General features: G+C 55.6%; 1 protein-coding gene across 1 annotated transcript; it reads right to left on the reverse strand.

The window, feature by feature from the left end:
- Positions 1–4,845: 4,845 nt before the first annotated feature.
- On the reverse strand, positions 4,846–10,907 carry ISLR2 (immunoglobulin superfamily containing leucine rich repeat 2). Its single transcript, XM_059180417.1, has 3 exons — positions 10,730–10,907; positions 10,020–10,130; positions 4,846–8,636 (listed from the first exon to the last, which is right to left on the reverse strand). The coding sequence occupies exon 3, from the start codon at positions 8,613–8,615 to the stop codon at positions 6,369–6,371; it is 2,247 nt and encodes a 748-aa protein (XP_059036400.1). The 5' UTR covers positions 8,616–8,636; positions 10,020–10,130; positions 10,730–10,907; the 3' UTR covers positions 4,846–6,368.
- Between the last annotated feature and the right edge of the window lie 1,907 nt (positions 10,908–12,814).

Raw genomic sequence — 12,814 nt, forward strand, 5'->3', positions numbered from 1 at the left:
ATAACTTTTTTTAGCTTTTTTTTTTTATTTTTAAGATTTTATATATTTACTTGACAGATAGAGATCACAAGCAGGCAGAGAGGCAGGCAGAGAGAGAGGAGGGGAAGCAGGCTACCGGCTGAGCAGAGAGCCTGATGTGGGGCTCAATCCCAGGACCCTGGGAGCATGACCTGAGCCAAAGGCAGAGCTTTTAACCCACTGAGACACCCAGGCGCCTCATGCAAAACTTTTATAACTGGGGATAAAATGGCTATTTTGAGAAATAAGAGAGACTGCAAGAGAAACTCTTTTTCTAGACAAACTTGATAATCAGCAACAAAATTAGCAATATATAAAATATATTATCCTTCACTTAATCTGATTTATAGAGGTATCAGAAGGATGTTTGGTTTTATGGCTAAGAGCTCTGTTGCAAAATACAAACCTCAATCCTGCAAATCACCAGCTATATGACCTTTGGCAAATGACTAACCTTTCTGCTTTTGATTTTCTTTGCCTAAGTTGGGATAATAATATTATCACCACACAAGATTATCAAAAAGATGAATAAAGTAATGATTATAAATTCTATAGTATGTGTGTCCCTGAAATATGGTAGGAGTTCAATAAATGTTATTAATAAGTCATTTTAACTTAATTTAATTAATTTTAATTACTCATTGTTAATATTTACTAGGTGACCATTAACATTTTTAGCCTGTCTAAATACACAAAAGTCACTTTTACTAAAAAAAAGCATTGATAATTAATTCTCCACTCCCATTCTTTCCCTATTTAAACACTGATCAATTCTTACCAAGTTCCTCTCTGATGTTTATGATTGTAGCAGTTTTTCTCTCAAATGGCTGGATGCCTCGAATGGCTTTTAGACTCAATTTAAGGACCAGTTTGCTAGAGTGTTGCTAAGAGAAAGTGCATCTAATTTACCAAAACCAAATTAACTCTTAATACACAAGGGGACATGTTTAAGCCATAAACAGTTGATAAAAATATAAACATTTATTTTCCTTATTCCATGTGGACCAAAACTTAATTATTAAACTTACGTTCACATGTCCAGACAAAGCATGAGCAATTAGCACAATTTAAAAAATCATATCATCTTCAAATTACCTAAATTACTTGCTCAACCAAGGAATGGTACAAAGTCTTTCCAACTGATTTAACCCAACGAGTTGGTTTTATTTTCTGCTCATCATGGGGTCTCTGGATGGTTTTTTAAAAAATCCATATCAAGTCTCATTAGGAAAACTGGCCATATTTAGAATTAAATGCTAATACTGCAAGACATTTTCTAATTCAATCTCTTTTATATGCCAGTCACAGCAGACCTTCCATTTTCAGTGCATAATTCTCTACCAAGTCCTAAGGCAAAATCTTGTCATTGAACACATATGTGTAGGTGGGTGTGTTACAAATGCAATCAATTAATTGACACATCACAGCTGAAATGGCTCTGCTTGCCCCATCCCCTATCTTCCAACAGAATTGCTCTTGTCAATATCTTCATGTGGGCAATTTACAAGGTAAAGGTATTTGTTAGGTCAGATTTCACAATTTAGGGTCTCTACTTGGGGCCTTTCTTAGGTCCTAGTCCCTGAGGTTGGGTTTTTCTGTAGAAAATGCACCTCATGCCTGAAAGGCAAAGGCCCTCCAGTTTCTCTGTTTCTCAGACATCATCATTCTTTCTCTGCAGATGATGTCTCTGTTGGGCAGAGGCTCCTTCTTTCCCCGTGGAGTATACCATAACTGGGGCTCTGATATGAATGAATCTGGGGCAAGAACCTTGTAGCAAGACGCCATCCCCTTTCCTTTCCCTACCAAAATGTTCTGCCCTGAGATCAAGGAGGGAAAATCAAGATTAGCCTCACCTCCAGGGATTAGCTGTCCAAACATTTACTGATTTGAGTTATCTTTAGAAATGTTAGCTTTACTTGTGGTTGTTATTCCAGTGTCATGGGTGGGAGGCTTCATTCCAAACACAAGATCAGGAAGCATGGGGTGGCTGGGGGGGTGGGGAGCATGGGGGGGTGGGGGGGTGTCTGTTCCAGATGCTTCTTTCTCAAAGAAGCCCTGTGTCCCTTTGTATAATGGACTTTCCCTAATGATCTTCATGATGGTTCTCATTCCTGCTGATCTTTAGGAGACACTTGGGGGGGGGGGGCGGGGGCACTCCTTTCAAATCACCTTCCTGCAGACAGGTTTCCAATCTGATTCAAGGCCACATCCTGGGCATCTGGTTTCTGTAGCTCAGAGAATTACTGCTCCTGATAAATTGCTCTGAGTTCCAAGGTTACCGCTGTCATATTGCATTCTCTGAGCATTTTCCAGGTCCCCTCCATAGGCGCATACAACACACACACACACACACACGCACACGCACACGCACACGCGCATTGAATGGAAAGCTTTACAGCCCTGGAGTGAGGGATGGAGGTGGTATTCACCAGCAGACCTCTGCGGGATCTCCCGGAGATGTGACCTTTATACTGCTCAACAGTCTGTTACTTGGGGGGAGAGAGCAGGAGTGGGCTCCCCATTGTGCAGGAAAATAGCCTTGAACAATGGAATACAGAAAGGGCCCACAGAGACCCCCTGGCTGAATATAGGGGACCCAACTCAAAATATCCAGAGGCCCTCCCTGAACAATGGGCTGCTTACAACCAGGCCCAGATACCAAAAAAGGCTAATTCCATAGTTACCATACCTGCTCACCTTCCCCCTCTTAAAGACAGCCCCCGCCCACTGCCTAAGTTGCAGATAGCTGCTCCTCTGGGGTCTGCCCTCCGCTCCATTGGGTGGATTCAATAAGCTTCTGTCTCCTTTGTTCTGCCTCAGGTGAATTCTTTCCCTCCCGTCCTGGCACTGGCTTCCACCCAATCCTTACCGCATGTTTGAGGACCCTCATCTGATCTGGACAAACACCCCATCTAGACACCACACCCAGCACTGGGTAAGCACGATGGAGCTCCTAAAACACCTGAGGAAGGAATGACGTCTCCGCTGGGCAAGGCTTCAGGGTTCCTTCCAACCCTGGACCTTTAAGAGATTCTTCAATGAATAAATAAGGCAGATGCAGAAAGAAAAAGAAAAGAGAGAGAAGAGAAGGGGAGGAAATGAAAGAATAAAATTAAGAGATAGGAAGGAAGGCCAGAGGCTGGAGAACATTCTGGGTACGTGCCAATCCTCCATTTGCACAGAAGCTGGTAAGGGCCAGAGGGGACTGGTATCCCAGTGGACAGTCAACAGTGTGTCATGGCACCCTGGTCCTCCACCTCCAGCACCCGCCTAGTCCCGTCCCGGGACCTGAGCCTTTGGGCCTGGCTTTGCCCTGACAGCACTAGGCTAGCTCAGCTGTGGGTGTCCGTCCATTAGGAAGACTGGCCCAGGACAAAGGAGGGGAAGAACTCTCAGAACTCTGCCTATCCGCCTGGGGCACTCAGGGTTCTAGGGGGTCTCCAGCAAAACCCCTAATCCTTAGGGAGGACAGGAAGGATACCTTCATTCCCCTCTCCCTCTATACCCATGACCAGAGAACTGGGTTAGGCCCGAACTGCTAAGCACTCACCCGCCCAGCCAGGCCTCTGCCCAATGCAGTCATGTGGGTGGATTCCTGAACCAGTTACAAAAATTGAGCCAGTCCCTGCCCCCTGCTCAAAGGCAGCATTTTCAAGGAAAACAAAGCTTTTATAATACAAGATGATATTTCTGAGCTGTGTCCCCAACAGTGAGGTGAGCTGCAGGGGCAAAATGGAACTGTGACTCTCAGAAGGGACTTTTTCTTGGACACAGGTTTGCTGGTCTGAGCAGGGAACCGAGGCTCCAGCCCTGGGAAGAATCCCAGCTGCCGTCTTTGCCAGGAGACAGGCTAGGATAGGAGGCTGGGTGTTTGGACATGGGCCCAGTCCCCAACCTGCACTGGTCCCATTAGGAAGTCTTAATACTCACTGTCCGGGTGAGGAAGAAGAAACTGGAAGCTGAAGAGTAGGGACGAAATCTCGACCTGCTCCCCTATTTTTATGCCTTTTCTTACACCTCCCTTCCTGGCGACTCCCTATTCTGCAGGGGGATTCAGCTGGAACTCACAGCCAGCTCAACCCAAGCACCAGAGGCTGGTCAGGACCACAGCTCCCGCTCTGGCTCCTGCCATTTCTTTCTCCTGTTCTCCTCAACACAAGAAGCCTCAATTCTAGGAGGATTCAATCAACCAGATTCTACTCACCTCCACTCACCCCAAGAGACTCACAGACCTTGTCAGTTGTCCATCATTCACTGAGCACCTTCCAAACATAAACACACACACACACACACACAGAGGCACACGCTTGGGCATGCGCACATGCCCCTGTGAATTCCCCCACTGGCTTCTCAGAGAACAGAGGGACTGGAGTTGAAACAGAAACGAGGCAGTCTACACACACACACACACACACACACACACACAGCGTCACACCCCATCATAGCGACTATGTCAACCCAAGGAGTATTTGGCAGCTACACAACACACTCAGGCGCACCCTCCCCACACACACACACGCACCCCTGAATTGTCGTTCCGTCTGTGGGGACCACCCCCACCCTCCCTGAAACCTCTCCCACTCATTTCCAACCTCCTCAAGCCCACGTGGTTTCGCCCCCTGCCGCTCGGAGTTGGAGGCACTAAGAAGGAGCGGGTGCCGGGTGTACACACCTGGCAAAATTACAGGACAGTCCAAGCAACACGAACTCACACAAAGGATCCCAATGGGAGGATCCTGGGGGCTCCCTCCTACTGCGGTTTCCTCCAGCATCCCCCAGGCTTCCTTCCTCTGCCCCCCCCCCCCACAAAGAGTCACCAAGCCCAGATCAAATCGATTGTTTTATTGACTGTTTACATACAGACGCCTTTAGAAAAGGGCGCGGGCTCCGGGGTGGGGGAGCTACTCCGCCCCGGGCCGCACTTGTGCTGCGCTTCGCGAAGGACTGGCAGGTCCCGACGACCGAATCCAACCCCCATCACAATCCCGACGTTCACCTCCAAGAATAAAAAAAGGACCCCGCCCCAGTCGCCGCGCCGCGTCCACCCTCCCGCCCCCTCCCTCCCCGCCCACCTGCCTGCCCGCCCGCCCCCCTACACTACACGATTACACTTTATAGAATACAGACTTCTCCTACAGAGCACGCTCGTCTAGGACTACACGCCAGGCAAATACTGTTCTCGTGGAAGGAGGGGCGGGGCGGGAAGACGCGAGGACCCAGGGGCTTTTCTCCATCCGGATCCCGAGGCACCGTCACGCGCAGGCTTTGTGCGAACCAGGGCGCAAGCCCTTGCACGAAACCCGGCCCGGGAAGACCGCACTTGGCTTCCTTTGCCCCCAGCGCACCTCGGAGGTCTGGGCCACGTGCAGCAGCGGAACCCCAGCTGTGGAGTGCTTGAACTCCGGAAACCCCAAGTCACCCACAACGAAATTCACCCAGGACCAAGCCCACGCTCTCTGCGTTAAAAGGGAGCGCCGTTCCTCGGCGCTTTAAGTTAGGAGAGCCGGAGAGAGAAAACGGATTCCCTGCTCTACCCCCTCACACACATCCAATTTTCCTAGAGGCTGGGAAGGGGGTGTTAGCACCGGACCCGGAGCGTCGCTGTCTTTGAGAAAACAAAACAAAACAAACAAACTAACAAACAAACAAAAAACCCCTACGAAAATATGAAAATCGGAGCGCGGAGCTGAAAGGCGCCCCAGGCACCGGGCTTGGCTCCAGCTGATTAGAAGCGGATTGGGGGTGGGGGGACAGAAGGGTTTGTTTCCCAGCTGCAAGGGGACTTTGAAACTAAAACTAGGGAGTTGCCACGGATTCCTGGCTTCTGGGACGTGCACCCCAGAAATGTTGGAGTAGGGGTCCAGGTGGGACCCTACAGCACTCCACGCAAGGGACATCTGCTACGGATCGCTGGCTGCCCCCACGCCACGGCATTACCACCAGCTATTTCCGTGGTCTCCTCTGTTTGCTCTGGTTCCAGAGCCTACCGTGGGGCAGGCTGCAGAGCAGATATCGCAGATAACAATTAGGGTGGGAATGGAGAGGCGTGGATTCCGCTTCCCGGTCAGCGGGTGGTGCATTATAGGGAGAGAGGAGAGTGAGTAACTGTGCTTGCAGTGGAGGGGAATTGAGCCCTCAAAGACAATGATGATAATGGGTGGCTGGGAACTGGTGCAGTCATCCCACTCCCCTCTCGAAGTCCCCAGTAATGAAGGTCAGGGCTGGTAAAGGGGCGGAGTAAGCAAAGGTTGCGGGTGGGGTGGTGGGCGTACATCCTGCCAGCCCTAGGCTTCTTCTCCCAGGCACCCAAGGTGGGGGATGGGAATGGGCAGGCCGGTGGGGCTGGGGATTCAGCCTGCCGTCTGCTTGTAATTGCCATTAATTTCCTGGGCGATGTTGACTGCCTCGGCGCCCAGGGGCAGCCGATCACTGTACTCAGAGCCCGCCTCGAACTCCTCTTGGTTGGCCTTGGACTGGGACTCCACCAAAGAGCAGGCCGCCAGACTCTCCTCCCTCTGCAGGTCCCCACCTGGGTCCCCTTGCTCCGCGTCTTCGTCGAGGCCCTCCCCGGGAGCCTCTTCTGGCTCCACGACGTCTGCCTCGCCGCCTGCCGGGTAGCTTTTCTCGGACTCGAGGTAGGAGGCACGTGGGTCGAAGTCGGCGGCGATGCGTTTCTCCATGGGGTCTGGGGCTTGTGGCCGCAGTATAAGACGATAGGGCTTACCGGGGTGTTTGGCCAAAAGGTGGCAGCAGGCGGCGCCCAGCAGGGGCACGGTGGCCAGCACCAGGAGGAATACGCTCACCGCCACGATAACCAGCAGCGAGGGCAATTCTTTCTTAGTGGCAAACACCACTTGCACGTGGCAAGCCTCCCCGGCTAGCGCCAAACACACTGAGTAGTTAGTACCAGGCCGCAGGCCGCGGAACCAATAGGCGTTGACGCCCTCCTCCACGCGCGACCACTGCACTGCTGCGCCACCCCCAGCTGGGCACAGGTAGAGCAGGCGCAGCGGCCGCCGCCCCGGCCGCCCCGCTGCCCCAGTCCCGCCAGGCCCAGATCCCCAGCGCGCCGCCAGCGGCGTCAGCTGCACCCGAGCCTCGCGCTCCGCCACGTCCAGCGCGATGACGCCCAGCTCAAAGACGTGCTGCTTGAGCTCTGCGCTCTGGTTAAATGCGTGGTTGGACACGTACCGCGAGGGGTCCCCGTGGCCACAGCGTTGCTCCTCCGCCGGATCCGCAGAGATCTGGTCTTCTGCTTCCTCTCCCTCACCTGCCTCCTCCTCCTCCTGCTCCGGCCCCGCCTCCGTTTCCCCGAGGATGCTAACCCGGGCTAGGCCTTGGCCTTTGATTTTGCCCTCGGGTTTGGAGGGTAGAACGCTGTTGCCCCGGCCTTTGGCTGTGGACTTGCGTTCAGAAGTAGGGGCCTGCCCTACAGAGTCTCCCCCGGCGCCAGGAGCGTGCTTTGGGGGCCCGGCAGCCGCCACTGCCACGCGTAGTGAGGTGGAGTTGGCCCCCAGCTCATTGTGGGCTCGGCAGGTATAGATGCCTGCTTCCTTGGCACTCAGGAGGGGCACCAACAGGGAACCGTTTGTGAGGGCCAGGAAACGTGGGTTGGCTGGGGGCGCGGGCCAAGCGGGTGCTGGAGTCGGGGTTGGGGCCTCCGTCTGCGTGGGCCCATCCCCATCTCCTTCCTCCTCCCCGTCATCGGCCCCATCTGCGTTGTCCTCCCGGCTCAGGACGGGAGGCTCTAAGACTATGGTGCCACCCGGGATCTGAAGTTGCCACTGCAGGCGGGGTGTGGGGTGTCCTTCAGCGACGCAGTGTAGCATGAGCGCCAGGCCGGCGGGCAAGGGGCTGCCCGGTGCCTCGAGCGGGGGCTCAGCACTCAGACGCACGCTGGGTGGTACACAGGATAGGGCGGGAAGGCGGTGCACAGGCACCCCCTGCAGCGCGGGAGGCGAGGCACACGCAATGGAGTCGGGCTCTGGTAAGGAGACCCTGGTGCTTGCGGCCCAGGCTTGCAGCCACACAAGGCTGCAACCGCAGTGGAAGGGGTTGTGATAGAGTTGGAGATGGGACAGTGCGCTTAACGCGTCGAAGGTGCCAGGAGCCAGGGTACGCAGCCGGTTGTTGTTGATGCGCAGGGAGCGCAGGTCGGGCAGCGCACCGAGCGCATCCCGGGGCAGCGAGCCCAAACGATTGTGGTTCATTTTAAGCAGCTGCAGCGCACTCAGATTACGAAGGTCGCTCCACGGGAAGCTGGATATGAGGTTGTGGCTTAGGTCGAGGTTCTTGAGCTGGCTCAGCACTGCCAGGGAGCCGGGCTCCACCGTGCGCACCTCATTGTGCGCTAGCCACAACGACGTGACTTGCGTGACGTCGGCGAAGGCCCCGCGCCGCAGCACGGTGATCTTGTTGGCCGACAGACTCAGCGTGGTCACGTTGGCCGGCAGTCCTTCCGGCACCTCATGCAACTCCTTGTAGGCGCAGTCTGCGAACTGGTGCGCGTACTTGTCCACGCAGGCGCACGGCTCTGGGCACGCTCCGGCCACTCCTAGCAGAGCCCAGGCCAGCCACGGAGCCCACAAGGGCACCATCGCGGATCCTGCGGATGGAAGCTGGAGAAAGAGGGGAGAAGGTGACTTTTGAGATCCAGCCTCCCTCTCTCTATTAAGCTCTGCCTCCGCAAAAGCCCCTCTGGGGCAGACCCTGGGGCCCCAGGAACCTTCTCTGTGCCCAAGAGTCTCTCTTGGACACGAGTTGGGGCGCAATAAAAGTCTCAGGATTCAATGCATGCTCTCTCTCGGGACCTGACTTCCATTTCTAGCGGACTTGTGCCTCGACCCCTACCCCCCACCCCCACCTACCCATTCAGTCTGGCACTCCAGAGACTCAGCCGCTCCCCTGTCTGCTCTGGGCTCTGCCCTGACCCGCAGGTATGTTTCTAAGCCTTCGTTTAACTCCGTGACAAAGGTACACAGAAAAAGTATTTCTGTCTGTGGCCTGTTGTCTTTCCTCAAGCTCTTTGTCCCACTCACCGCGTTCACACACGCGCCCATACATTCACACAACACCACAAACACAGCCTGGGCACGCCACCAAACGTGCAACTTCTGCAGGGGTTTAGAGGTTCACAGCACATTTTCTAGCACACAAACACAACGACACCCAGACATGGACACACTATACCCTGGAGACCTCATTGTTCTTTCAGCTGAACCTAGCATCCGGACAGGGTTCTCCGTCGCGGTGCTTTCCTGTTCATTGTGTGAGCTGACAGACACAAGGACACAAGTCCTCACACGAACCCACCCGCTCACAGGCAGCACAGGCGTTCGCTTGCGCATGCACAAAAGCCCTCCACTGAGACAGAAATCCCAGCGGATAGAGAACTTGAGGTGGGAGGGAGGCAGGCGGGACTGGGGCAGTAGGTTCCTAGCCACCCATCCCCCTATACTGAAGCAGCCTGCCCTGGGCTGCAACTCCCTCGAGGGGAGGACCAAGGTTGCTGTGTCAACTTCTGTCTGAGGAAGGAGGTCCTTCCCCATGAATGAACCTGGAGCATTGAGGAGGATGTCACTAAAGATTCAAAGAATCCCCCCTCCCATCACGGAGGAGCCCAGGCAGCTCCCAGAGGGTACAGGAGTCCCCAACGGACAGGTCATCGTGCAGGATTCTGTCCCTTTTCTACGGCTCCACGAAGCTAGCACACCTCAACCCCGCCCCGCCCCCTCACTGCCCCATAAAACCTTATACCCAGCCACACAAACGCGCTTTCGGGGAGACTTCCCGCTCCCACCTAGAACTCCCAGCAGGTTGGGCAGAGCCCCTCCCACAAGCCCATCTTTGGGAACCCGGGTTCCCTCACGCTGCCTTTGCTCCTGGGGGAGGGACCCTCCCCACCCCTCCGTATCCCCCCCCCCATAGCTCCAGGGGGTTATGGTAACCCAGGTGGGTACCATAACCCTGGATTGAGGTTGTGGGGCGGTCCCGCGGCTTACCCGCTGCTAGCTGACTCTCCGCGCACTGCCCTCGGGCTGCAACCCCTACTCCAGACTTGAGGTCTCCGAGCCAGGACACTGCCCAAGGGCGCTTTCCACATCTGTTGCTGGCTGTGGAAAAGACAGGGAGGGGCAGAGAAAGGGACAGGTAAGTATGGAGACCTCCCTAGCCCTTAGGTCCCGCTTCAGCTTTTCCTTCCGCGTCTGTTCCCCCCACGTCTGGCTGGCTGCAGACTGAAGAGAGTCCGCGCGCGCTCCCGGCGCGGCAGGGACGCGCACAGCCTCTCCCACCTCCCGCATCATCCACATTTGTTAAAGCCGTAGAGGCTCTCCCCGAGGCTGAGACACGTTGGGCTCAAGGGGCGCCCCCCACACTCACCGCCCTCATCTGGGCTCTTCCCAGTTCAACGCACACCCATACCCCACGTCCCTCCGTATTTACACATCTGTAGACGTTGTCACTATGCCTAATCACATCGCCATCCTCCCCCCACCACGTTCAAACACATTGATACAGACACACACAGACCTTCACACCGTCCGCACAGTTGACCTTCACATGGTAGAATTATCCATCATCATGTAATAATAACCGAGTCAATGTGTTGAGGCCTCCTGACGTTCACACACATTTTCAAAGGCACACCTTCACTCGGGACACTCACCATTTTCTCCCTCCTGTGCACGCACACACTTTCACGCTCACTCACCCTCACGCGCGAGTCCCGCCGGGGCCGGGGAGCTTCGCTGCTAATAGAACGAGAGCCGCTTTTACGCCCCGCAGCACGTGAGACAAACCATCTTTGAGGAATTTGGGGGAAGGCAAAGCGCACGACTGAAGGGGGGGGGGGCGTGTCTTTGCCTTTAAACTCTTTTTGCAAATGCCGGCTGTGGCACAGACCGACCTGAAGTAGGACCTGCTGCGCTGTGCGCAGCCGGCTCCCGCGAACCCTTCCTTCCCGCACCCCCCTCCCCACTACCAGCCTCCTCCCCGAAGCCACGTTCAACACGATGCATAATTGATAGTGTTAGCAGAGCGTCTCACCCTCCCTGCTATTTTTGCTAGGATCTGGGTAGATGGTCTCCCCTGCCCCCCGCCAGTCCAACCCGAAGAGAGGCGAGCGCATGACCCCGCGAGGCGCCCGGGAAAGAAACGTCTGGACCCCAGCCCACCGCCGCCCTGGCCAGCCTCTTAAGCCATACTCTTTTAAGTCTCGTTTTTTGTTTTTTGCTTTTGTTTTTGTTTTGTAGCTAAACCAGCGGTTGAAGCCCATAGCCCAATGAGCCGCCTGTGCGCGTTCCCGGGCGGTGGGTGCGCCTCCCCAGTGGGACGGCCTGGGCGCACCCAAGTGCCTCACCCTCGGATCTTGCCAGCTCCGGGAAAATGGGGCCCCGGGGCTGCGGCAGACAACAGCACAGGGATGGTTACAAAACGTCAGCTCCTCCAGAGCAGTGTGGGCTGCGAACTTAAGGCCAGAGCATCTCTCTCACTGTCCCTCCCTCGCCAACGCCTTCACAGCCTCACCAGCAAACACACAGTCACCCCACACACTTAGCCCCCAGAGCCTCCGCGGCCCGCCACCGCCAGCATGTCTCACACCCTTACACAACAGCCGGCCTCGGCAGATTCGAATACTTGCTGTTCCCGACTCCCGCTCCCTGTCTCTGGCGAAACCCCGACATTTCTTTAAGCGAGGAGGAGGTGGAGGCACAGGAATGTCGAGGCATTTGGCTAAAACTCTCCTTCACTGCCCATTGCAGCCCCAGAGACAGAGTTGCCGGCCAGAATCCTGAAGGGGATACTGGCTCCAGGAGACACCCTCCCCCAAAGCCTCCTCCCTTCCCCGGTCCTTTCCCGTAGACATAGAGCTCTCTCGGGGCACGCACGGCCCCCAAGCCCTCACCCGGGACCGGGGGATTCTCTGGCCGGTGGGTCGATGGCCCGGGTTTGGGGCCTCTGCGGAGATCAATCTTCCGATTTGAGTGTTGAGCATTTTAATGAGCTGGAGAAGTGGAGGAAGAGAGACGGACGGGGAGCGCTGCAGCTGAAGAGACTATTCGACTCATTCCGAGGATCTTTTGTAAATTAAATATGAACCGACCTGCGCTCGCACGCTCTGCATCCCTCCCTCTCTCCTACTCCTGCGGTCGCTGCAGGCGGCCCAGCGGGCTGGGACCAGCACCTTTCTTTCCTTCCGACCAGAATTGAGAACCCAGAACTTCACTCCACCTGCCTGGGCCTGTGGTCCCCACAGACGAACTGGGGGAGGGGGCACAGGGACGCCCTGAGAGGGATGGTGTCTTCAAGGAGGGTGGAACGCTGAGCGCACCTCGACTCTGCAGTGGGACAGCGCAAGCAGCCCCCTAGGCTGCGAATGAGTCCCTGAGGCTGGGCCAGGGAGTGGCGCGGTCGGCGGGTCTGGTATAGCCTCTTTGTCCGCGGAGCAAGGGCGGGGGGGGGGAGGGGAGTGCGGGGGGGGTGCGTAATGAGAACGCTGGGTGGGGGGGCGTTTCCGTGAGTCTCGGTCCTGGAAGAGGGGTCTGGGAGGTGAGGGACCAGTTGCAAGGATGGACAGTCAGGTCCTGGGTCGTCGGTCCTGGAGACTTCCCTGGGCGCGGGGGAGGGGCGCCGACTAGAGAGGCTGGGACCGAGGCTCGGGCGGGGAGGCGCACAGCTTGTGGACCCTCCACCCAGTTTTCACCTTTTTTCTGGTTCTTTTTGCCGTCGTCTGGGAGGCGGAAAGGTAGGCAGGCGGGCGAGGGACAACTTGGAAGCGCTGATGTACTAGAAGACA

Source organism: Mustela lutreola, chromosome 7 (assembly GCF_030435805.1).
Source record: "Mustela lutreola isolate mMusLut2 chromosome 7, mMusLut2.pri, whole genome shotgun sequence".
NCBI lineage: Eukaryota > Metazoa > Chordata > Mammalia > Carnivora > Mustelidae > Mustela > Mustela lutreola.

Bases quoted from the DNA above. Each gene is read 5' to 3' on its own strand.
- ISLR2 (XM_059180417.1), bottom strand. From the start codon at position 8,615: ATGGTGCCCTTGTGGGCTCCGTGGCTGGCCTGGGCTCTGCTAGGAGTG.